The sequence below is a fragment of the Taudactylus pleione genome, unplaced genomic scaffold (genome assembly GCF_031769625.1).
Source record: "Taudactylus pleione unplaced genomic scaffold, aTauple2 ptg000105l, whole genome shotgun sequence".
NCBI classification, from domain to species: Eukaryota; Metazoa; Chordata; class Amphibia; order Anura; family Myobatrachidae; genus Taudactylus; species Taudactylus pleione.
The window spans coordinates 12,320,263-12,347,279 of record NW_028284507.1 but is presented as its reverse complement, the minus strand read 5'-3'; the positions used below and the strand labels follow the sequence as shown (position 1 = coordinate 12,347,279).

The 27,017-nt window shown below is 45.7% G+C and overlaps 1 protein-coding gene across 1 annotated transcript in view; it reads left to right on the top strand.

Annotated features, from left to right (window-relative positions):
- The window catches only part of LOC148525579 (disintegrin and metalloproteinase domain-containing protein 9-like), an 87,612-nt gene extending 63,858 nt beyond the window's left edge, over positions 1–23,754 (top strand). Inside the window, exons 15-20 of the mRNA XM_088470853.1 lie at positions 1,516–1,711; positions 2,472–2,574; positions 11,360–11,543; positions 12,928–13,008; positions 16,947–17,097; positions 23,642–23,754. Of these exons, the coding sequence (XP_088326979.1) occupies positions 1,516–1,711; positions 2,472–2,574; positions 11,360–11,543; positions 12,928–13,008; positions 16,947–17,097; positions 23,642–23,721 (795 nt within the window). The 3' untranslated portion in view covers positions 23,722–23,754. The remainder of the gene's footprint in view (positions 1–1,515; positions 1,712–2,471; positions 2,575–11,359; positions 11,544–12,927; positions 13,009–16,946; positions 17,098–23,641) is intronic.
- Positions 23,755–27,017: the final 3,263 nt, after the last annotated feature.

Sequence of the window (27,017 nt, the reverse complement as noted above, 5' to 3'; positions counted from 1 at the left end):
AGATTTGACAGACCTGTACTGTTGGCTGTCAGTCTCTGTGCAGAGGGAGGAGGCCGGGCGGTTCCACCGGTGAGGCCGCTTCCCTCTGTTCACGCCCCCCGCATCAGCCGCACAGCTCCCCGGCTGTCTGTCACTCTGCAGGGCAGGTTTGGAGGCGGTGCCCGGCTGGTGCGACCTCCTCCGGCAATGCCTCCAGTCGCTAAGCAACTCCGGTCCCGGCAGACGCTACACGGAGTCCTGCGGCTCCGCTCCACAGCTACCGGTAGGTCCCGCTTTCCCCTTATTCAACTCAACAAGCACAGCGTTTCCTCCCTTGCGCTGGCTTACCTCAAGCAGACTCCTCCCGGCAGTCCCCGCGGGTCCTCTTATATATTAGCGGTCGCGTGCGGGTCAGCTTCCCGCTCACCGCATGTGCCGCTCTCTTCACTGGCCACCTATATAAGCTAAAGGGGGGAAGGATTCCCCTCATAACAGTTGGGCCGCCCTGTCCTTGGCCACGTGCCCGCTGGTTCCCTTAATGCCAAGAGTGGGCAGCAGGCTCCATTTGCTCCCCCTGAGGGGGTAGTTCACTCCAATGTTCCCCAAGAAGGGGTTAACAAGTCCAAATGCACTGTATTTATCATGAGGCACTGTATATACATATTAACCAGTACCTGGATCCCTTATAAGCAAAGCAACATGACCACATAAATAAATATTGGCAACCTCCAGTTTCCTATCCGTGTAAACACATCAACTACAGCATCCTGTCATTAAAATACAATGCATTTTATGTATTTATCTTTGGGTATATTTATGAATTTACCAGCAAGCACTTCTAAGGGTATTACAATAACACCCAACATTAAAGAAAAGTAGCAAAAAAGAAGGAAAAATATGCAGCATGGGAATCACTACCTGTGAGTTACGCCATATGGAGCAAATAGCAAAGGTGTATGAGGACACACTTTTAGGCACACTTGCTTAAATCAGTGCAAACCAAAAGCTGGCTCAGTGCTTTCAAAATGTGAGAGTCATTTAGATGGTCAAGTTAATGAAGTGTTGGTAACCAAAAATAGTGCTGTGCACAGGAGGGGGGGTGACGGGGATTAGGGAGCCTAAAGAGTCTAATTTACCCATTCACCTGTACTGTATTTTTCAATATTACAAAGGCTTAATTATTAAGGTGCCTACACACTTACCGATTCACTCACGATCCGACATCGTGAGCGATTTCCCTTGTGTCTCTCCCCGGCAGCTCCCCGGCAGTCCTGCACACGATTTGGTCTAATGTGACAAACGATCTGTCATGCATCCTCACTTTGTTCAGTGCATCGTGCCCCAGATTGTCAGTTCTGCCCTACAGCATGGCAGATCTGATGATGCGATGTGCAACCAGCGGGGACGCACATCGCATCGTCATCGTGAGTTGGGGACTCACGATTTGGGCATATTTTACACGATCTGTCCTTCCGATGCATCTTCACTGTCCAATGAATATCAGTAGATGATTAACTGCATATTTGTGTCTCCTAGTTCACAGCTGAAGGGACTCCATGCAGGATTCCCAGCACAGAATGTGACCTTGCTGAGTACTGTGATGGTAATTCCAGCACCTGCCCCTTAGATATGTATCAGCAGAATGGTTCTCCGTGCAATGGCGGCCAGTCTGTGTGTTTTGAGAAATCCTGCTATGACTACAATAAGCACTGTCAAAGGATATTTGGAAAAAGTATGTATTTCTATTATTGTTGTATTTCCTATTTTATTTACATAGTTCAATTACACTGGCTACACACAGTTGTAGCTGCTGACAGATTACACATATAGGTGTATCCAGCCATCCAGTCCCTAGCGAGGAATCATTTCCAGTATGCTCATCCCTTTACATTATACTTCCCTCCATGTCCATTTTAGATCATTTGAAATGAATAGATGCATGTATGAATGTGTACACAAATCATCGTGTTCCTCATACAGTAACCACTGAAGAAATAAATAAATAATTTTTGCCTGATCTGAACCTCACGTGAATAGTGCTGGGTCAGACATGTAATTATCAGTACTGGAATATTGGTGAATATCATTGTGTACTTTAATAGACAAGCAAGGAATGGAATTTAAAATGACTAGTGTTAAACAAAGCATAATTGAGAAATATGGCAAAAGTAAACGTAACCCTCCAACATAACCCATTCCTCCTGCCACTATTGCTCACATGTATTTCCTATTGCAGTAATTAATCTCAGGTTAGTGCAATATGGAAATAAGTAGAAAAATCAGGAGTTGAGCATTTCATACCAGGTAAAATAGGGGATATTGGAAGGCCAGCAGAACAAATGGTTCTAATTTGCCCAATGTTATCTGAACACTACCAGCTTGCATTTCAAGTGTTTGAGACTGTATAAGTAAATGAAAAATAATATAATCTGAATAGCGATTGCTAGCACGGTTTATGAAGCATAAGAACACATTATCTTCCCACTTTCCAGGTGCTGCAGTGGCTCCGCTCTCCTGCTTCCAGGCTGTGAATACTGTTGGCGACAGGTTTGGAAACTGTGGCACGGATGGGGAGTGGGCTAAGTGTGACATACAGTAGGTTATTATTTCCTATGAGTTACCTTTTCTAGGATTGCATCTGTGATCTGTTTATATTAGCCTCCTAGGCAGCAATTACATGTTATTAGCTTGTAGAACATTATGTAAAAGATTATAAAATATGTTACTACAGAGAGATATGTCCACATACATCTATCCTCTGTGTAAGTATGCACGGTTAGCCCGAGGAAGGGGGGGGGTTAGGTTTAGGGACCCCTGGGGGGAAATTAGGGTTAGGCACCCCCGGGAAGAGTTAGTGTTAGGCTGCAGGAAGGGAGGGTTAGGGTCAGCCATTGGTATTTCATACTCAATCCGTGCACATATATCTAGCCTCCTTACATGTTAAACAGCGCTTCTAGTCGTGCCATGCTGTGGCGTTACTCGGTAGCATAGAGTATCTTCTTGGGCAACTTTTTCCCTTAAAGTGCATCTTATTCGCACAAGCAGCTGCTGTTGATTAAAATGATATGCAGCATGGCTATATTCTGTGTGTGACAGCAGGTGTATCTGCATGCAAAATGCTATGGTACAGTGTAGGCGGCTGTGACACTATAACGTAGCATTTCGCATGTAGATACATGTCAGCGGCTGTGACACTATAACGTAGCATTTCGCATGTAGATACATGTCAGCGGCTGTGACACTATAACGTAGCATTTCGCATGCAGATACAGGTCAGCGGTTGTGACACTATAACGTAGCATTTCACATGCAGATACATGTCAGCAGCTGTGACACTATAACGTAGCATTTCGCATGCAGATACAGGTCAGCGGCTGTGACACTATAACGTAGCATTTCACATGCAGATACATGTCAGCGGCTGTGACACTATAATGTAGCATTTTGCATGCAGATACAGGTCAGCGGCTGTGACACTATAACGTAGCATTTCACATGCAGATACATGTCAGCGGCTGTGACACTATAACGTAGCATTTCACATGCAGATACACCCGCAATTTTACCATCCTGTGTACCTTCTTGAACTAGGCTATACCTTCCCCAAAATATTCTAAACAATCAGACTTTATTTTTATTGCATATGTGTTTTTTTATGTGCATTAAGTATCCTTTTTTAACAAAGTATAAAACAAATATTACACTAGGTGTGTTATCCCTTTTACGGTCATTTTATGAGATATTCATCCAGAGAGCTCAGTGTGGACCTAATGAAAGTACACACATGAGCATCCATGTTACTTATTTCTGGTACACAGACCAGCACTATTTTCACTATTGTCCATTTAAAAACACAAGCACTTTTTCACCAGAAAGAAGTAAAAAATACACAATGGGTCTGATTCTGAGTCACACGCATCCCTGGCCGCTTTTGCATTCGGGAATGATAGCCTACTTACTAGGACATTCGCCCATCTATGCTGCTAGTACATTCGCATGCTTTTCAGTTACGCCGACCACTGTTTTTTCCATTGGGAGCCATTATCATTAGTATCAGCGCCTGCGCACACCACGTGCAGGGTGCAAAAGATCTGTCTGCAACAGGCATCTCCGCTGCGTTTGGACTAACAAGCACGGAAGTCGGACGTCATTCCCACAAGACGCAACTGTTCCATGCATCCGAGTAGTTGCCACCAAAAAACGCCTATTTCACGTTAGGCTCTGTCCACTCACTAAGCAATTTGGATGGAGCTACTTGCTACTGCAGACGCATAATGCAACAGACATTGTCAGGGGTGTATCTAGGGATAGAAGAAAACGAAAAAAAGTACTCTCGTTTTTTTGGGGCACAATATAGTTGTCTATATCAGTAAAACATAACTTTTAATAGATACACGAGAAGCAAATAATTATCTAAAAAGGACTAACCACATAGAACAACATGAAAAACACACAGTGAAACCATGCTGGAAAAAATGGCTACAGCATTGGTTTACAGTATAAACAAGCAGTAATAAATCAATGATATCATAAATTGATGCAATAATGAATCAGTACATCAGTAAAATGATAAGGACTAACCACATAAAGCAACATGGGCAACAAACAGTGAAACCATGCTGAAAGAAGTTGCTATCGCATAGGTTCATAGTATCAACAAACAATAATGAATAAATTAATCAATATCAAGAGTTAATGTAATAATGAATCAAAACATCGGTGAAATAATTATTAGCTCATTTGATCCAAACATATGATGGTGTTTGGTAATCATGCATTGTTGAAGCACCAAATAAGTTAGAAAGGTGCTATTGTTGTGAGTACCAATCTTAGTGCTGAAAAATTGCTACAGCAATGGTTCACCATATCAAAATTCAATAGTCAAATCATCGATGTCGTGGCTTAATGCAACAGTGAGCCGATATATCGGTGAAAAAAGTTTTTTTACTAAATCATTATTCACGCATATAGTCATATGATAATCATACAATATAATACTCGAGATTTGCAGGTGAAAAAAATCTCAAAAAAACATAAATTTCAACAGATAAATATCTGAAGTAAATACTGGAACATCAATCTGCCATAATGACATGCACATAATTATTGTAACAGTGTATTAATCGTATCGTATCAAAAAATCCAAAATGTATAATAAATATAATGTATTGAAAATGATATAACACTGTTATCCAGCAGAATTATAATAGTTACATCATCGCACTGAGTAAGAAAGAATATATAAATCGGGTAACAGATACCACTCACTTAAGGTAAGGGGATAAGTTGCTTCTATATCCCATTTACAGTTCGTATTGAATAGGATATGAGCGTACCCACCACATGTACCATGAGGGTATGAGAATAGTGAAAAGAGTCGGCATCCACTAATCTCCTATGTGACTCCACCTAAAGCCTGCCGTATAGGTAAGTACAGGAGGCTAATGATGGGACAGTGAGGGAGTGGAAATGCCTATAGAAATTGACTGACAGATCAGTAATAACGGCAGGGAGACAGAGAGTCCCCTGCACCTAAATAAGCAGAAGATCTCTCAATATGTACTCATGGGTCTATGAGCTCCCATAAAGAAAGTGCCAGTGAATGAAGATATAAAGATAGGAAGACAAAACCTGGAGCTACAAGTAGCACACCTCACCCCAATGATGTCGCATAACAGTGCAGTGGGTACATTACATGAGGCGGTGTAGTCCGGATGTTCCTAGGAATGACAGAGAAGATACCAGTTCAGCTGACTGACGAAGCCTGTAGGTGAAACACGCGTCTTCTGCCTGTCGGGAGCCTCCCTTGTGCACGTGGAGACTCCTGTATACTGGACACTGCCGCTGCCGCACTGAGTATCAGGTATCTTCTCTGTCATTCCTAGGAACATCCGGACTACACCGCCTCATGTAATGTTCCCACTGCACTGTTATGCGACATCAGTGGGGTGAGGTGTGCTACTTGTAGCTCCAAGTTTTGTCTTCCTATCTTTATATCTTCTTTCACTGGCACTTTCTTTATGGGAGCTCATAGACCCATGAGTACATATTGAGAGATCTTCTGCTTATTTAGGTGACGGGGTCTCTCTGTCTCCCTGCCGTTATTACTGATCTGTCAGTCAATTTCTATAGGCATTTCCACTCCCTCACTGTCCCATCATTAGCCTCCTGTACTTACCTATACGGCAGGCTTTAGGTGGAGTCACATAGGAGATTAGTGGATGCCGACTCTTTTCACTATTCTCATACCTTCATGGTACATGTGGTGGGTACGCTCATATCCTATTCAATACGAACTGTAAATGGGATATAGAAGCAACTTATCCCCTTACCTTAAGTGAGTGGTATCTGTTACCCGATTTATATATTCTTTCTTACTCAGTGCGATGATGTAACTATTATAATTCTGCTGGATAACAGTGTTATATCATTTTCAATACATTATATTTATTATACATTTTGGATTTTTTGATATGATACGATTAATACACTGTTACAATAATTATGTGCATGTCATTATGGCAGATTGATGTTCCATGCGCATGCGCCAGACGCGACGAGCGAAGGAAAGTCCTTCGCTCGTTGTGTCCGATCAAAGGGGGCGTGCTGTCAATGTTGATTGACAGCACGCCCCCTTTGGTGGGCGTGCCGGGGGCGTGCCTCCCTGACGGGGGCGTTCCCATGGGAACGCCTCCCGTCAGAAGCCGGCCCACTGACATCACTAGTGATGTCAGTGGGAGTGATTTTGGCTCTGATAGAGCCAAAATCACTCCGGAGCTTGCGGTTGAAAACCTCAACCGCAGGCTCCGGCTCGCAATTTCGATGGTCGCGATGGTCTCGACCATCGCGGCCATCACAAAGCACGCTCGTAGAGCCTGTGGGTGGTGACCCACAGCTATACGAGCGTCCAGGAGGACGCTCCATGAAAATGGAGCCCGGCCCTCATTCAGAGCGTGCGCTCTGCTCAGAGCGTACGGCTCTGAATGAGGGCCATACACAGCTATATTGTGCCCCAAAAAAACGAGAGTACTTTTTTTCATTTTCTTCTGCTGTGTATTTTGCTCTCTTGGGAGCACCTCCTTCTTTGAACACTATTGGGTATGTCCTACCCTTTTACATGACGTTTTCAATATTGTAGGAGTTTAGCCTGTCGCATTAATATTTTCACCTTAGTTGGTACCAGTGCATGGGGTTTCCCTTTCCCTTATACGTGTATCTAGGGATCCAAGTGCCCCTGGCAATGTAATGGACTGGCGCCCCCCTCTATGCAGTGCCCCCAGTAGTAATCCCCCCTATGCTGCATTGCCCTAAGTAGTCACCCATATACAGTGCCCACTGGAGTAGTCCTCCTTTACAATGCCCCCAGTAGTAGTCCCCCCTATACAGTGCCCCCAGTAGTGCCCCCCCATAACGTGCAGCCACCCCCAATACAGTGCCCCCCCCTGTGCCAGGCTTACACACACACACACACACAGAAGGAAAAAAAAATACAGCTTACCTGATCCCCACTCCTGATGCGACCGCCGCTGTCTGCTCCAAGTCCCGGCTCTTCTCTTGCTCTCCCATCACCCGCTGCGGGGGCAGCCGGAAGACGGAGCTCATGAGTGAGCTCCAGCCGGCTCCCTCTGTGGATGACGCAGCAGCCAATGAGAGTCTGTCTGACTCTCATTGGCTGGCTGCCATAACAAACACACAGCCGCCGCTGGCGGTTGCGTGTTTGTAATCTGTGTAGGGCAGACCGCTCTCACTGTGGTCTGCCCTACACTTGTGGGGCTGGAAGACTAGGTAGTCCACCACTTGGCTGCTGGTGGCACTGCCGGACAGCGCCCCCCCCCTTTGGTCGGCACCCCTGGCGAGTGCCATCCTGGCCAATGGGTAGATACACCCCTGCATATCGTCTTTAGTTTTAGATGCATGCACAGTCAGCAGAAAATCACAAATGCGCCCCTATGTTTGTTTTTCTTGTTTCCAAATTGTAAACATTTGGGAAGAATATTCAATGCTGGCTTCTTCCAACCCCTAGATGAGGATAAGTATAACAGATAATTTTGTTTATATTTATATGATTGGGAAACAAGACTAATTAGAAAGGAAATCCCAGTCAGGAGTAGGTCTAGTGGTGTCCTCCAACTTCCCATGAGTCTAAGGTCAAACATGGGTCCTCATTAAGCAACAATCTTTATCAAACCCAATCCATGTGTTCCTTGGATGACAAAACTTCCTAAGCTTCATCACCATACAAACGCACTCATGCCTAAATATTAGAGCAGATTCTGACACGTCTCACACTTTGCCCCTCTTGACCTATCCACCATCCAATCTGGATTTCCTGCTGGGACACCTCAATAAACACCTGCATACATGGATGCCAGGGGATATGTTCAGACTTGGCCAATTTTTGGTCCCCGGAGAGATGAACTCTTTTGCAAATCTTTACCCTGCCTGCTAACTCATTTTGGCTTAATTTCTGATAGCAGCACTATGTGTGCTTACTCTCTAACCCCTGCTCACTCATTTGACAGTTCAAAATAACCCACCTTGGCACTTTATTTCCTAATTCTACAATTTGTGTCTGGAGATCTCCTCTCCCTCCTTGTGTATTAGCTTGGCATAGGGAATTGGATATAAATCTAGATGAAGAGTAGTGGTATTTCCACCCATGCTAACTCCATCTCTGTTTAAGAGCTAGAAATACAATACCAATACAGACCTCTTACTGGGTAGTACAGAGATCAGCGTGAAGTCGGCATTTCTGGAAGGCAACTTGATTATCAAGACTTACAAAGTGGCTATTTATGATGGGAGTGAAAAAAGAGTGTCTGTGCGGTTCTGCGTGGTGCGTGGGGGTACCAGACATACAGTATGTCAGATGTGCAAGTGTACATATTAACAACCCATTAATGTCAGTAGTAAATGGGAAAGTTGCATTACCCTATTTGTTCACAATACAATAGTGTAATTAAGTTGCATATATACAAGAGAGAATATTGTATTGAGTTAATAATAAAAATTAAATTAAATACAAACAAAATACAAGATAAATTGTAATAAATGAAATAAAAATGGCTACAGTGGTGGCAAAAAGTCCTGCATCACTACTTTTTTTTGTTTGATGCAACTTTTATGGCTCTGGTGCTGAGAAGGATATAGTAATAAATCTTTAAAAATTCTATAACATTTAGGAAGTGAGGGGTATTCAACCTTGGCCCTCCAGCTGCTATGGAACTACAGATCCCAGGATGCCCTGCCACAGTTTTAGCATGCTGTTATATAAAAACGGTGGCAAGGCATGCTGGGATATGTCGTTGCACAGCAGCTGGAGGGCCAAGGTTGAAGACCCATGAACTAAACAGTCCCTTACTCCCCATAAGGAGAGCTGGCCATTGATCTGGGACTGTGCAAGAAGACATCACAACCCCAGAATAGGTGTGTCTAAACCTCTCACTCACCTGAGGCAATGCGAGCTGCAACAGCAAATGGGAATGACCCAAGCCGTATAAATAATAAAAAATATTTGTATTACGTATATATACATTAATAGCATTTTACATATCAGAATATTGTCAGACGCAGATTTAAAATTTTAAATACAGTATAGCAAGTAAAGACAAAATAAATAGAAATTATTAGAAAAATAAGTTTAAAATAGTATCACAAAATAAAATAATGGCATAAAATGAAGACCCACAAACAAGCATAAAATTAAAACGTCTAATTTGAAAACTGCAATCCTTTTTACTGCCACTGGCCACTTCCTCGTGCAGGGGAGAGTGAGAGTGGACACTATGGTAGGGGCTTTTTAGGTTAACAAAAAAAAAAGCTTCATCTAAGAAAATAACTTTTTCCCACTGTTGAATGGTCCATGACGATGTTCTTTAGCCCAGATGAGTCAGAGCATTTTGTCATAAGTGGGTTTTTTTGAAGTGTAACTTTTTAACTTCTGGTCGATTAAGTTACATAAATGTTATATAACACCTTATAGTAGCACAATAACAACATTAACAAAATGGCATTCAAAGACACACGCTAAAAAAAACATGGTGTTGCAGGACTTATTGCCACCAATAGTAATGCAGGGCTTATTGCCACCAATAGTAATGCAGGGCTTATTGCCACCAATAGTAATGCTGGGCTTTTTGCCAACACTGTAAGTTAAATATATTGTTTTCTTCTTTAAAAATCAAACAAGAATTTTCTTTCCTGCAGTAGTCAAAATGCAGAATAGGAATTATTAATAAAATAATGCGAGTAAGTGTCCTTATGTGATATTACCAAGATGCTAATGATTTTGGTTCTAAAAGGGGACAATGGGCCTGATTCATTATGGATCGCAACTGCGATTACGTACGCAGTATCACTGCGATAGTATGCTAATCCACTGCGATCGCTATGCCATCGCAGCACAACATAAGGACGCCCTATTTACCTTACACACATCCATAATGTTTAACAAGACTGTGAAACCATTGGTACCATCGCAGCCTCACGCACACTTGCATAAGCTCTGACCTTACTCAGGAATTGCTAACTTCATCGCACGCTATGAATAATCAAGCTACATACGACATCACAGTGGCTAAAATATGCACGCCCCTGCAGCGGCGATCAATCGCACTGGCACGCCTGCGTTTTGCTAACCACCCCCCCGTTACCTCCCACAAATGGCACTTCCTGTCAGTCACTCTGCCATGAGTCTGCATAGTCACTGCGATCACAGTCCCGATCGCAGTGGTTCACTCGTGCACTGCAATGCATACGCATGCACAGAACACAACAATCGGCGCTATGCGTGGCGTGATTCGCTGCATCATTGGCAACAATATAGCTGGACATATCTATATAGCTAAATCATATAGTACCTGATTCAGAGTCGCAGACAATCGCATCAGAGTACTGATCCCGCCATGTGCACGCGCCTTGTGGCCTGCAAATGCAACTCAGAGCAAATACCGGTGATTCGGAGTCATACACATCTCAGTGGCTCTCCAGTTGTGACTGAGTGGGTGTAACCGGTAGGCGACTGGACATGGGCACCTTAAGCTAAGCATTCCGTAGAAGTGAGTGCACGCAAAGATCGGTCTGACTTCAGACGGGTCTCCTGCAAAAAGGATAAGGCCGGTGCTAATGCTTTCTGATGATGACAACTACTTTCACCAGCATATGGATGCGCCCGTCACATAGATGCGTCCAACTTTGAGTACAAGCGCAGATCTGCATTTATTTATGAACGCATAAAGTGGACGCAATTACATCCTCTTTAAGTGCAACTTTGAATCAGGACCATATACTTCTATATTGCTAATTGCTATTATTGTTGTGTAAAAACTGCTACATTGCCTGAGAAATGTTTATAATTATTTGAATTTACATTTCTCATCAGGGATGTGATGTGTGGACGGGTACAGTGTTTAAACAGGAAGAGAAGCCACCCGAATTACAAGCACACCTCCATAATTACTACCCCGGTAGAGAACTCACTTTGCTGGGGTCTCGATTTCCGCTACCGTACATGGTCCTATGATCATGGCGCCGTGCCAGATGGAGCGTTATGTTATCAGGAAAAGGTACAGTAGTTGTATAAAATAATACATATATATAAAAAGTGAGTGAGTGTCAGATAAGCCCACACACAGACATGCAAACATTCCTTTTTGAATGAGTTAATCTGAGCTATATGAAATAGTTGGTGTAAAGCCAGCGTCTTACATCAATTAGTTTAGCACGACATAAGAGTCGTAAATGAAACTGCAATCCTGCAGGCATTCTGTACTGTAGGATATAAATAACAAATAAAGCTTAATAACAGGGAGCTCACTCTGTAAGCATGGAGTGTTACCAGTAAGCACATTGCCATATCGACCTGCAATCCTTCAAACGGACATGACTGGGGCCATCTCCAAAGGAGAAAGTGGGTTGTGTTCTCTGGACATACCAGGGTTTAAGTAACATACTGAATTATATACTGTAGCTGTTTAATTTGCTTCCATTAACCATACTTGCTATTAACCATACTTGCCAACTCTGCTGCCCCCTATTCCGTAAGGGAGCAACCAGGCCGACACAGATGGGGCGTGGTGGCCACAAAGTTGCGATGTGCGGGGGGCGTGGGGACACAACTGCGTCACTATGGCCTCGTTATACAGTGCTGAAAAAACAGGCATTGTATAGCAGGGGGCTGGTCCAGGATGCTCCAAACCGCCCCTCCCCCCCCGGACCACCCACTTGTGCTCTGTAAGTGGGTGGCCAGGGGGGAAGGGGAACGAGTGGCTAGGGAGGGGTGCAGGAGACTTGCACACTTTTCCGGGCAGCCAGGATTTTTGGTAGAAGGTTGACACTGATTGTAAAAATGTCAACATCAATAATGTCGACATTGACAGAATGCCAACATCATAAATGTTGACACTGTCATAATGTCGACATTTCCATGAGTCTTAGGGTTAGGATTAGCACTAGAGTTAGAGAGAGAATTAGGAGAAAACTATTATGTTTACATGCTAACAATGTCGACATAACATACGCGTCGTCATGATAAATGTCGATATCGTGATCATCGAACATATATACCACACCCAAAGCATGTGCTCTGTAAGCTTGTCACTGCAAGAACAGCTTAGCAGGCCAGACAGACACCTGTGATTGATTATACTGGTGTTGGTGATCACCTTGGAGAGGAGATGTTGCTGACAGCTTGGGGGGGGGGGGGCCGGACTGTAGATGTCACAGGAAAATGCTGCAATTCGCAGGTCTACGAGGAGGGAGCAGGGCTAAACGACGCTATTAGCGTAATTTTAGCCACACACCCTCCCTACGGACCCGCAAATTCTAGGAAGTGGGTGGGATGAGGAAGATCTGCCTACTCTTGTATGGGGCTACAGCAAAATCTGAAGCCTCCCGCAACTTCCGGGAGAGTAGGTAATTACGCACTAATTTCTTCTCCATTTTTTTAAGATTTGTTTGCACAGAAAATGCGTAGATCTGTCAGTGCTAGGATACGACTGTGACCCGAAAACGAAATGCAGTGGAAATGGGGTGAGTACTGACATATATTAGCTAATCAGCCCATGCTAATGAAAAACAAAGGAGATCACTAAGAGAATGAATCACTTCCTATATGTCAGTGCATGGCTCAGCCCCGATGGTCGCGATGGTGATCACCATCGCGACCATCAACCTGGTCGGTCGGTGGTAACCCACAGCTTAACGATCGACAAGGAGGCGGCCGTTCAGGATGCAAGCGGCCGCCCTGATTCTGTGCGACCGCTTGCATCTAACGACTGCCTCTGAATGAGGTCCTGAGTGCTTAGAGCCTGTCTCACCCCCTACTCACTGTAGCTCTCCCCTCACTACACTAAGCTTCAGTGTCCATTAATACTCCTACCTGCATCCCTGTCTTCTCTTGCTGCTGCTGACTGAGGGCCTGATTCAGAGCCGGACGCTCTGACAAGAGCGCTCGCTCTGAATCAGGGCCCTCCTACCTAATATTGGAGCGGCCTCCTGGCCGCTCGCATAGCTGTGGGTCACCACCCACAGCTTATGCGAGCGGCCAAAAAGATGGTCGCGATGGTCAAGACCATCGCGACCATCAGGCTTGCGACGAGACCCTGCGGTAGGGTCTCGCTGCTGCAAGCCCAGGAGTGCTTTTGGCTCTATCAGAGCCAAAAGCACTCCCAGTGACATCACTAGTGATGCCAGTGGTGATGTCACTAGTGATGTCAGTGGGGGCGGCCCGAGACGGTAGGCGTTCCCATGGGAACGCCTCCGTCTGGGCAGCCACCCCCCCCCGGCACGCCCACCAAAGGGGGCGTGCTGTCACTCACCATCGACAGCACGCCCCCTTTGGTGTGAGACCCATAGCGACGGCTTGGCCGTCGCTATTCGGGTCTTGCGCATGCGCACGACGGAGCTCCCTCCGTTGTGCACATGCGCACTTGGGCACCATTGACCCGCTTGCGAGCGCACAGCACTCACGAGTGGGTCTGAATCAGGCCCTCAGTTTTGATCTCTACATACTGTAGTTTACTTCCTGGACACATCCAATGTTTCTATCAGTGCCCAAGATACGCCCCCCATACGCAGAAGCATTCCTCTATTAGCTCTCTTTCTGTGCAGCTTACTGCCCGCAGTGTCTGACTATACATAAGTGAGGCTGAGCTGTTGCTGCCTCATCTCGTATCCCTTGAGTCCCAGAGAGCACCACAAAGCCGGTGAGTATTAATATAAAAAATGATTACAATAAACAAAGATGTTTAGAAGTTATAAATATCTTCTTTGTATTATCCTAATCATTTGTATATGAAATCTCAGGAGTGTGACAGGGGAGGCTTAAATAGCCTAGAGCAGACTAGAGAAAAGATACGCCTAAGCACTTTGTTTGGCATCTGACAGGGCATGCATGCTCACAATGATTATCTATATGAGCCTCAGCGATTATTGCACCTATATGGTCTCAAATGGACTATGGACCGGATTCAGACCTGGTCGCTAGCAAGCGCTCGCTCTTTGCTGGTGATGTTCGCTAATGTGCACATGCGTGTAGTTTGCAATGCGCGTGCGCAAACTAGTATGAGCGATCGGGATGCGCTCGCTCGCCCTGCAAAGACAGCCCAATGGAATGAGTGACAGGAGAGGCAGTTTGTGGGTGGTAACTGGGGCAGGGCTGTAGTAATGGGGGAGTGGAGTTGTGGACGCAGGCGTGCCAGAGTGCTTCAATGCCATTTCAGAGGAGTGCATAATTAACAGGCAGCGTCATAGTATACGTCACCTACTTGAATTTTACACTGAACTGCTCGCAGTGCTTGCGGTAGGGTATCCGATCGAAGCCGATGTACCGATGGTTGTAGATACTTCCTGGGGATGACGTGCGCTAGTGGGCGGCTAAAGACAGGCTGATGGGTGTCTGTAAGCACAAACTGATCGCTCGCCAAGAGATAGTGGGCGTGCAAATGCCTTACCGTGCGAGCGCCTGCTTTGACATCACTTAGATGAATTTCCATATGGTGGGAGCGAGCGGCCGCATCTAGCTAGCGGGTTTGAATCAGGCCCTATGTCTGGCCAAGTAGCCTATGGCATTGTTCATGGGTCTAGATGTTAGCATGCTCCTCAAGTATATAAAGTCTGAGACTAAAAGCGGTCAGATGTCAGCATATACACACATACTAATAGCCTGCAATTCTGTCAGCAAACCCACAACACACCATGGCACACCTATCTTATGTGTGCATTGCCACCTTGAGGACAATCTCAACAGCTCCATATAACATAATTGAACCCAACATTAACTCTCTTACCCCCACACTGTGGCAAGTGGAGACAGGACTGAGATCCGCATTGCTGCATTCCCTCACACACAGTGACCTTTTGTAGTGGCTGCACAGTTTCCAGTGTTGACTCCCCTCACACAAAGTCACCCACTCTCTTACTCCTACCTTCTAGGGCTGATCCTTTGCAACAGATGAAGTACACGGGCATTGTCTCAATGTTAGAACTTTCCTGCAGTGCCCTCCTCTTGTTGGTGCTCTGCATTCATGCGTAGCCAGAGTATCCATGGCGCCGGCCCTTGCTGTTATGTCAGGGCCGGCATTAGACTAAGAGCAGTTTTGGCATTGTACAACCTATATGCCAGCCACCTGGAACTGATTTTTCCCACATCTATGCTGAACCACTTCTTCCATTCATCAACTTATCTCTACTACAGCATTAACCTTCATCCGCATAATAAAACCCACTCATAACTTACCCCTTTATACTTATAAACTTTCTTGCACCATATCTTAAATCCCCTTCTCAGTCCCTGGTCTCCACTTAACTGTTGCAGACCTAAATATCAATTCTGTACTGTTCTCACACTTACACAGCCGTGGGAAAGCAGTCCTGCTGCGGCTGGAGAGGAGGGGGGACCTCCGACCACCAGGGATGACGCAGGGCCCTTGCACTGTAGCAATAGGCTTTCCGGCCAATGCACTGGTTAAATAATCCGTCAAGCATGTCAATACTTTGACTGGTGCCCCACAATTTTGGCTATGTGTCTGAGGCTGAACTGCAGGGACCTCCCCTACAGCTCTGTACGTGCATGTAGCCCTATTGACTCTCCCTAGTGACTCTGGCAGCACCTGACCCCCTCCCCCACTTGCGGATTGTGGGAAGTGGACCTCTCAGGTCCCACGGGGCCCTAGACAGCCATCTGTACTGCCCTGTCAATGATCCAGCCATAGTCAGTGAGAAGACCAATTAGAAGCTGCTATCTCTGTAATTGTGACTTCTAGTTAATCTTTAAACTCCCCTCCTTCCACATCGTAGCATCACACAGGACCGCTTTTTGTCCGGGGTTATGAGATTTAATACCGAGCCCCAGAAAATAAGGCTGTAAGATGTAGTGATTACAGTAGGTGCTAATTCAGGGCCTAATTTAGCAAGGATCGCAGTTGCTTATATGCACGCAATTGGGCGATTATTTCACACTGTGCATGCATCGCAGTGCGCGAACCAGATGCTACGATCGGGACTGTGATCGCAGTGACCATACAGACCGATCGCATAGTGATTGGCAGGAAGTGCCGTTTGTGGGTAGGTGACGGGGGGATGGTCGGGCGAATGCAGGCGTGCCAGTGTGTTTCAGCAACGTTGCATGGGTGTGCATAAATTAGTCACTGCGATACCAGACGCAGCCTGAGGTTTCATTGCATGCCCAGAAGTAAGCAATTCCTGAGTGAGGTCTGACCTGCCTTACCTGTGCGCATGGGTCCAATGTTACTCGATGTTACCGATTGTTTAGCTATGTTGTCAAAGTATACGGATGTGTGTAAGGGGAAGTGGGCGTCCTTATGTCAGGCTGCGATCACACTGCGAATGCAAACATTTACATGTCACCCCTGATATTAGCAACTGCGCTACGTGCGTATATAAGCAGAATAGCGATCCTTGCTGAATCAGGCCCTCAGTTTTAACAATATAACAACATGTTGTTTAAGGTATGCAACAGTAGAAAGAACTGCCACTGTGATATGGAATGGGCGCCACCGCACTGTAACACGAGTGGCTATGGAGGGAGTGTAGACAGTGGACCTCTGACTGAGAACTCTTTTATTAAATACTTCTCACCCAGAGAAGCTCAAGCTAACGGTAAACACTCTTAATATTAATATGTGCTAGCCTGTGTGTACACATTGTAACTGTCTTCATTATCCTATAACCAAGCCGTAAATTGTGTTGCACTATCCTTCTATATTTCCTTCTCCTAAAAGGTGTAACAGGACTAGATTAGGAGTCCCTCTCCTGGTGTAGATGGACTCCCTCTTCACACACATGGCAGCTGGGAAAATAGTACACCAGTCTGGGGTCTCGTACTAGCTGGTCGGTACCAGTCTTTAGTGTGCAACAAAAAAGGAAAACAAAACATAAAAGTAAATCCTAGCCCTGTCCGGGCCGCTAACTAGACAAGAGGTTCCCTCTCTAAACAAATAGTGGGGCCTACTGCCTCCACCATCAACACAAGCGTATGCACAAGACTTAGACTGGGTACACACGTAAAGATTTTCTGTCCAACCATCCAACTAGTTGATTGGTTGGAATAAAAATCTGGTAAGGTATGACAGCAAATGACAATCAGCAATTTGCTCCCAAACGCCAGAAAATGGACAAAAACTGTTGTTTGAACAAATTGTTTAGATCAAATATTTAACAAACTTGTCTGACCGACCATTTTCATCTGTTTTCTGGCATTTAGGAGCAAATTGCTGATCATCAGTTACTCCCATACCTTACCAGATTTTCATTCCAACCAATCAACTAGTTGGATGATTGGACAGAAAATCTTTACGTGTGTATGCAGCTTTACAGGTAGTTTTCAGCAAGTGTCTCTGAGCCAGCCAGTCTGCTTGCTCTCCCAGGTATGAGACACCAGCTTACAATCACACACAGCCTATATCAGCCAGTTTCAGGTGCAGACCTTAACGATCCTGCTAACAGGCCAAAAAGCCAAAACCCGGAGTGGCCTGTGGATGGAGCCCACCCTCTCCTCACATCCACAGGTCCCAAACCAGCTTTTCAAAAAGCCGACACTCAAATCTGCTTCAATGCAGACTTTCTCATGGGGGTTTAGAACACATAGGTCAAAAATCTAGGACAAATGTATCTACCACTGACCACTTTACCAGTGTCCCTATCACATATCCCCCACCTTTGTTTCGACCTGTGGGGCGTAACAACTGAAGCCCCCAAGCAATGAATGCGTGACAACTCGTCTGCATTGGCCAGATGGCTTCCTGGCCTGTATTCTACCGAAAATGTAAAGGTTTGTAGCGCCAAGAACCATCTCGTTATTCTTGCGTAACTGTCATGTTTTCTGACTTCCACTTCAGAGGGGCATGGTCAGTAATCAGTTTGAACTATCTTCCCACCAAATAGTACCTGAGAGTTTCTAACGCCCATTTTATGGCCAAAGCTTCCTTCTCCACTGTGGCATAGTTTCTCTCATGTATATTCAATTTCCTACTTAGGTAAAAATAGGGTGTTCCTCACCCTCTTTGCTTTGGGACAGGACCACTCCGATGCCTACACCAGACGCATCGGTTTGTACCACAAACTCTTTGTCAAAATCAGGGGTCACCAGAACAGGTTGGGTACATAAGGCCATTTTTAATTCTTGGAAAGCTTTCTCTGCTTCAGGACCCCATTCCACCATGATTTTTTGTTTGCCCTTGGTAAGGTCAGTAAGTGGGACCGCAATGGTGGCAAAATTGGGGATGAACCTCCTACAGTATCCAGTGATCCATAAGAAGGCTCTCACCGTCTTATTGAGGGGTCGTGGCCAGTTCTGTATTGCCTCAATCTTATTGAGCTGTGGTTTTATCAAACCTCTGCCAATGGTGTATCCCAGATATTTTGCTTCCTCCATCCCGAGACAACACTTTTTCGGGTTGGCTGTCAAACCTGCCTTAAAGATGGAGTCCAACACTGCTTGTACCCTGGGTAAGTGAGACTGCCAAATCAGGACTATGTATGACCACATCATTCATATAAGCTGCAGCATATCGTCTATGGGGTCTTAGAATCCTATCCATCATTCTTTGAAAGGTAGCAGGCGCCCCATGTAGCCCAAAGGGTAACATCTTTTAATGAAACAACCCTTCTGGTGCAGAGAAAGCTGTTTTTTCTTTGGCGTTTTCAGTTAATGGCACTTGCCAATACCCTTTGGTTAGGTCCAGAGTGGTTAAATATCTTGCTGTCCCCAGCCTTTCAATTAGTTAATCCACCCTTGGCATCGGGTAGGCATCGAATTTTGAAACACTGTTCAGCTTTTGGAAGTCATTACAAAGCACACTCCCATCGGGCTTTGGAATCAGCACAATGGGACTTGACCTCTCATTATGTGATTCTTCAATTACCCCCATTTCTAACATTTTTTTTAATTTCCTTAGACACAGACTCTCTTTGGGCTTCGGGTAACCTATAGGGCTTTAGGTTAACTTTAACCCCCGGGTCAGTGAATATTTCATGTTTGATGACCGTGGTTTTTCCTGGTAGGTCAGAAAACAGTACCCTATTCCTCATCAAAAATTCCTTGACCTCCTGCTGTTGACTGGTTGACAGGGCTTTTGCCACTGTCACTTCAGGTACCACGGGACCTGGGTTTACTGGAGGGGCTTGGACGGCTGAGAGTGCTGCTCTATCCTTCCAGGTTTTATCAGGTTCACATGATATATCTGTTCTGGTTTTCTTTTCCTCGGCTGGTAAACTTTATAGTTGACCTGTCCCACTTTTTCTAACAACAGTTTACTTTCTACCGTGGGAACCAACACCAACACTCTGTCCCCAGGAGCAAAGTTTCTTAACCGTGCATTGCGGTTATATACCCTCTGCTGTGCTAGCTGGGCCTGTTCCAAGTGTTCCTTAACTATCGGCACTACATACGCAATTCTCTCTTGCATCTGGGAAACATGATCAATCACTGTTTTATAAGGACTGGACTGCCCTTCCCATGCCTCCTTGGCAACGTCTAGTAACCCTCTTGGATGTCTTCCATATAACAAGTCGAAAGGTGAAAACCAGGTAGAGGATTGGGGAAACTCTCTTATGGCCAACAGCAGATAAGGCAACAAATAATCCCAATTTTTACCATCTTTGTCGACTACTTTCTTTAACATATGTTTTAAGGTCTTGTTAAACCTCTCAACCTAACCATTGGTTTGGGGGTGATAAACCGAGGTCCTTAACTGGTTAATCTTAAACAGACGGCACAACTCCTTCATAACTTTTTACATGAATGGGGTACCCTGGTCAGTTAGTATCTCTTTAGGTATTCCCAACCTGCTAAAAACATGGACCAGCTCTCTAGCAATGGACTTGGTTGACGTATTGCGTAGTGTATCGCTTTTGGGTATCTGGTAGCATAGACCAGAATTCCCAGAATATATTGATGTCCCCGGGCAGACTTCAACAAGGGTCCAACCAAGTCCATAGCTATTCTTTCAAATGGTACCTCTATAATTGGTAGTGGGACTAGAGGACTTTTGAAATGTGGTCTGGGAGCATGATACTGGCATTCAGGGCAGGAGGCGCAAAAGTCAGATACGTCTTTATGGACACTGGGCCAAAAAAACCTCTGCACAATGCACTCAATGGTTTTCTCTACCCCTAGGTGACCTGCCATTATATGGCCATGAGCCAGATCTAACACAGTTCTCCTGTAAGCTTTGGGAACTATCAATTGTTCCACAATCTCCTCCCCTTTCTTAGTCATCTGATACAACAGATCCTGACTCACTACCATGTGAGGATATGTCAAGGGACTATCGGGATCTACGGGTTTACCATTAACACCTTGACATTCTCCCTGGCTTTCATCAGAGTAGAGTCATTTAACTGCTCTACGCCAAAGCCCTCTCTTCTGACCTCTAAATCAGGCAGACGATCAATGGGCTCTACAACACTTGGCGAGCCATCATCACGCTCCGCATTCTCTAGTTCGCCAATCATACTAGAAAATTACTCTGTCACTACATCAGTAACCCTTCCAGACGAGGCAGGGTGATTCAGAAGTGAGCAAAGTCTCTTCCCAATATCACATCATACATTAAGCCCGGTACCAAACCCACAGAGACTACCGCGGAACCACATGGCGTCTCAATGTTCACTTCTGCAGTAATATAATACAGAGTATCCCCATGTATGCATCACACGAACAGTTTTTCCCTTATGCTTCAAAGGGTTCACCAGCTCAGTTCTCAAAAGTGTAACCAGACTACCAGAGCCTCTACTTGGTTGCCTTCCACAGTGAGTACACACGTGTTTATCTGTCTCAGCCTGCCAGTCAGCAGTACAGGCTGGCTGTGCAAAGAAAGACCCCCTGCACTTGACAAAAGCAGTATCACATTGCATGGGCTCAGAGGTAAGTGAACAATTAGATGCTATATGGTCGAAGCCACCACATCGGAAACAATGAGTCACATTAACGTCTAGTCTTTTGCGGGGTAGGAACCTTCCTGGCCGGTCTTCAGGTTCCCCACCCTCAGTCTTAGGCACATTCCACCGCCCAGCACCCTTCTCCCCAGGAACAGTCTTACCATTGTTGATGGGAGTTCGCCGGTGCGCCATCAGGGCTCGGTGGGGCAGACTCATCAGCTCCTCAGCCGCCACATACCTCTCCACCAGTTCGACTAACTGATCTGCGGACTTAGGGTCGGCATGGCTCACCCACTTGTGCAAGGATGCAGGTAGGGATTGCAGATACCGGTCCATCACGACTCATTCGACGATTTGTGGTCCTGTCAGCATCTCGGGCTGTAGCCACTTCGTGGATAGATGGCCGAGGTCGTGCATCTGTGGGCGTGGAGGTCTGTCCATTTGGAACTCCCAGCGGTGGACTCGTTGGGCACAAACAAAGGTGGTGACTCCCAAGCGGGTTAGGATCTCCCGTTTTAATTTCACATAGTCCTTAGCATCAGCCAGACATAAATCGTAATAGGCTTTTTGTGTGCCACCAGACTTGCCCATTGTTCCTTGGGCCAAATCTCCCTTTCGGCTGTTCTCTCAAATGCGGTGAGATATGTCTCCACATCATCGCCCGGAGTCATCTTTTGTAGGAAGTGACTGGTTAATATGGAGTGAGTGGTGGTGGGAGGACCAGTAGTAGCATCTCCAGACCGGACCACTAACTGTTGTAGCACGTCTTTTAAGGCCTGGTGGGTTTCCTCTATGCCTCTGGGCCTCCAAGGCCATTATTTGCACATTGGTAGACTCCTGCTGGGCTCTGGTAGCTTCCTGCTGAGTTTTGTTAGATTGGAGCAATGCCTTAACGATGTCCTCCATGTTCTCGTCAGGTGTAGGTTTGTAGCAAAACCTGGCTTTTCTAAGCAACTGCCGATGCCACCTTCAGGGATTCAGTAATCACGTGTCTGTCCCTTTAAATTTTAAAAGACAATTTTTTTCCTTGCTGCACTTTTCAGCGTGTGCGTTGCCCGCATTCTCCACCAATTGTAACAGGACCAGATTAGGAGTCTCTCTCCTGGGGTAGATGGACTCCCTCTTCACACACACACACACGGCAGCCGGGAAAATAGTACACCAGTCTGGGGTCTCGTACTAGCTGGTCGGTACCAGTCTTTATTGTGCAACAAAAAAGGGAAACAAAACATAAAAGTAAATGCTAGCCCTGTCCGGGCGCTACCTAGACAAGAGGTTCCCTCTCTAAAGAAATAGTGGGGCCTACTGCCTCCACCGTCAACGCAAGCGTTTGCACAAGACTTACAGGTAGTTTTCAGCAAGTGTCTCTGAGCCAGCCAGTCTGCTTGCTCTCCCAGGTATGAGACGCTAGCTTACAATCACACACAGCCTATATCAGCCAGTTCCAGGTGCAGACCCTAACGAGCCTGCTAACAGGCCAGAACCCGGAGTGGCCTGTGGATGGAGCCTCTCTCTCCTCACATCCACACCTCCAGGTCCCAAACCGGCTTTTCAAAAAGCCGACACTCAAATCTGTTTCGCTGCAGACTTTTCTCCTGGGGGTTTTAGAACACATAGGTCAAAAACCTAGGACAAATGTATCTACCACTGACCACTTTACCAGTGTCCCTATCACAAAGGGCATTTGTCCTTTATTAGCCAACCCTATGTCATCTAGTTACCAACTGCATAAACTCACTGGTCACATTCTAGACCATCGCGACCATCGGGGCTTGCGACGAGACCCTTGTGGTAGGGTCTCATCTGCCGCAAGGGTCTAATAGAGCCGGAAGCTCACCACTGACATCACGAGTGATGTCAGTGGGGCCGCCCTCAAACAGCAGGCGTTCCAAATGGCAGAAACGCCTCCGTTTGGCAAGCCACTCTCCCACCCCGCCTACAAAACGGTGCGAGCTGTCGATCACCATCAACAGCCACCCCATTTGTAGTGAGCCCCAGAGCAAGATAATGTCTCTCTCGCTCCGGGGCTTGCGCACGCGCAGTGCGGCCGCTGAGCGTGCGCAGGGCCTCAACATCGACCCGCTTGCGAGCGCTCAGTGCTTGCGAGCGGGTCTGAATGAGACCCACAGTACTTTAATATTGTGCATATTATGATCTTGCGCACTTCAATATATTGCCAAAAAATTTGTAAAACCAATTGTTATTGGGACTAATTACTAAAGGCACATCAGTTTATTACTAATTGTCTTTTTCTCTTTTGCAGTTTCCCGTGTGATGAGGTGCTGTGCTGGATCAGTGTATATAATGCTTATATTCATATCCTGGCTACAGTATATGTTGTAGTAGCAACTTGTCAGTATGATATTTATATCTGCAGAGACGTGTCCTGTATTCATTTGCAAGAGTGTTTGTTCTAATATTTTGTTTTTATTTAGGTTACTTATAAGTATTATTTAAAAAAAAAAAAAAAGCAATAAATTATATTGTATTAGTACTAGTGACCATCAATTGGTCTCCAAATTTTATACTTAACTTGGGTGCATGGATGGAACTGGCTCCCCCTTGTGGATACTACTGTTAGCATCATAAAAATGTTTGTGAGTAAACCCTATATATAAAATTCATTGGTTTGTTTGTTTGGCATTCAGACACCCCTGCACCGATTGGGATGAAAAAAACGCGAGGTGGTCCATTTAGATCCTGGCCAGGTTTTAGGTGGGATAGGGTCCCGGTTGGACCCTCCATTGGTTTATACTGGGCAGAACTTTGACCCGAGGAGCCTGTTTTGATCTTTCCACTGGAAGGATTTGGACGAAAACTTTACAGTGGTAACATTGGATCCCAGAAGACATACTAGGGGGTTGAGGTCCCGGTTGGACCTCCTGTTAGTGTACGTTGGGCAGAACTTAGACCCAAGAACCAGGGGCGTAACCAGGGGTATGGGGGCCCTATAGCAAACTTTTCTCTTGAGCCCGGCGTGCTACTTCATTTATCTTCGCTGAAACTGGGAGGAGGCGTGGCCATGGTCTGAGGAGCCACGCCTCCTCCCAGCATCTGTGAGTGAGAGATGTATCAGACGAGGGGGGCCCGCAGTGCTGATGATCTGTGCATCAAACTGCTTCCTAGTCACAGGTTGCAGTGTGCCTGTGACTAAAAAGCAGTTTGATGCACGGAACGGATCATCAGTGGCTTCTCTTCTTGTAATGCTGCTAAGGTGAGCTTGGTGCAGGGGGAGACGGGCCCTGGAGGTGCCGCGGGCCCCATAGCAACCACACCCCCAACACCCACGGTAGTCATGAGCCTGCCGGGCACGCTGGGTAGAACTTTGACCCATTGAGCCTGTTCTGGGCTTTCAACTGGATGGATTTGAACAACATCACATAATGAAACTTAATAACTTGATGTTTTAAACCCGGGCACTTCAGCTAGTTAAGTATAAAGGAACGCGTGTAGTGTTGGACACATTTGTGCCCTTTCCTTAAGCAGGAAAAACTGCATCCATGGTCTTGTTTGGTGGAGAGATAGCCATATACTGAGCACCAGACAATAATGTTAAAGAAGCTGAACTATTGTAGTAGCAAAGACGCACCTCTTCAAGGTAATCGAACCATAAGGGACCCATATACCATGTCCCCACAAGTAACTGACTGCTGCTGGAATCAATAATTGTCCAACCCACAGGTGTTTTGCACTCAGTAGATCTTTAAAATGGGATATAGTCAGCATCCCGGCGTGCGGGATGCCCACGAACAAAATACCGGCGCCGGAATCCCGACCGCCAGCATCCCGAAGGTAAGTATCGGGTGTTAGGGGGAGGGACAAGTTTAGGCACTAGGGGGAGGGTTAAGGTTAGGCACTAAGGGGGAGGGTTAGGTTTAGGGTGCTGGGCAGGGGAGGTTAGGGTTAGGCACTGGGGGGGGAGGTTAGGGTTAGGCTCCGGGGAGGGGTAGGGGTAAGGGTTAGGTTTCTTACCTTATGCTGTTTGGATTCTGAATGTCAGTTTGCCACTGTCTGTATTCTGACCGGCGGCATCCCGGCGGCCTGGATCCCATACCCTTTAAAATAATGCAGCACTTCCTGAAGAATTACAGTGCCCTTAATTCTCCCAACAGTGGCTGGAACGTGGGATGGGATCATTCCCCTTCCTAACAGGAGTATGCTCATAGCTCCTCTTAACCTCAAGCAATCCTTGAGACTAAACTGGTATAGATGTGATGGTAAAGGAGGTCAGGTAACTGGTTTGCTGCAGTCCACGCTGGTGGGTGGTAACGTCAGTACACAGGCAAAGTTTAGCAAGGATGTGGCAATGGAATTGGTGCTATGCAGAGTTTTGCAAATGTGTCATTACACCTAATCTTTTGCACCTACTGTAGTATAGGCCTGGTGTAAGTGTGCACTGATCATGATAATGGCTATAAAACCTAGCATATAGATGAATGTGGTCTGGTCATAGACAACTCAGCAATGCAGGAGCAATTACTTGTGTTTAACTATGCATTGACTCCATGTTGTCCATTGACAGACCCTCCAACATGACCCATGCCATCAGGTACAAAATGCTCTGCTCCTGGACATCCCTATTAATTTATAATTGCAGCCACCTTTGTTGAAACAATAAAAAATGCAATAAAAAATATAGTGGTTGCTCACATCAGCTTAATGGTATTGCACAGGTGCTTGTAAAGGGCGGGGTTTACTCTGAACCACAGAAAAAAGGGTATTCCCTCCAGCACACTGCAACAATATCAGCAAAAATACTTGAACCCTACATAATAATAGGAATTCAGAGGTATTGGTTACATACATTTGCAAATATATGATTAAGCGCCGGGACAGCATCAAGGCTCATCTATACCGGCGTCCCTAACATTCAGGGGTTCACATCTGAGGCGCAGAGCACCCCAAAAGAATCCAGCCAAGGACCATCCCCAGGGCATCACACGAAAAAGGTAAAAAGGTGATAGTGAAGTGTAAAGTATAGATGTGTAAAGATAATCAATAAGTGTTAATATAGTAAGAAAGAATAAAAATTACATGAATAATAAACAAACAAATAAAAAGGTGATTTGAAAGTGTATCTATGTGAGTTAAGTGGTGATGCCCTTAAGAAGCCCAGCCAGATCAACCCCGGGCTCCCCACTCCTAAAACGCTCACCCCAAAATAATTCATGCTACCTAATAGTAGCACCCACTCTGGGTCACATAATTACATATTAATGTACTGCATAATAACAGCACATATAAAAAACACCCTTATCAATTAACTAGTTCAACATAGGTGACTGCAATCATAAATTAGGTGGGAAGTCCAGGAGCAGAGCATTTTGTACCTGATGGAAAGGGTGATGTTGGAGGGTTTGCATTTATGCTGCCTTATAACAAAAATACACCATTGTGCGCCACATTGGGGGTGTAGCCACATGTCATACTCCCATTGTATGTCACTGTGGGTGTGCCCGACGTTTCCGGAGCTGCTGGGAGGTCCGCAGCCTCCCTCCGTACTATTTGGATGTAGCGCGCATCCATTCATAAAGCGATTTGCCCACACTTCCAGAAGGGCAGTATTCTCAGAGTTACGTCAGACTATCAGCTGCCTTATCACCCTCCTACAGTTTGGAAGAAAACTTTGTTAACTCTCT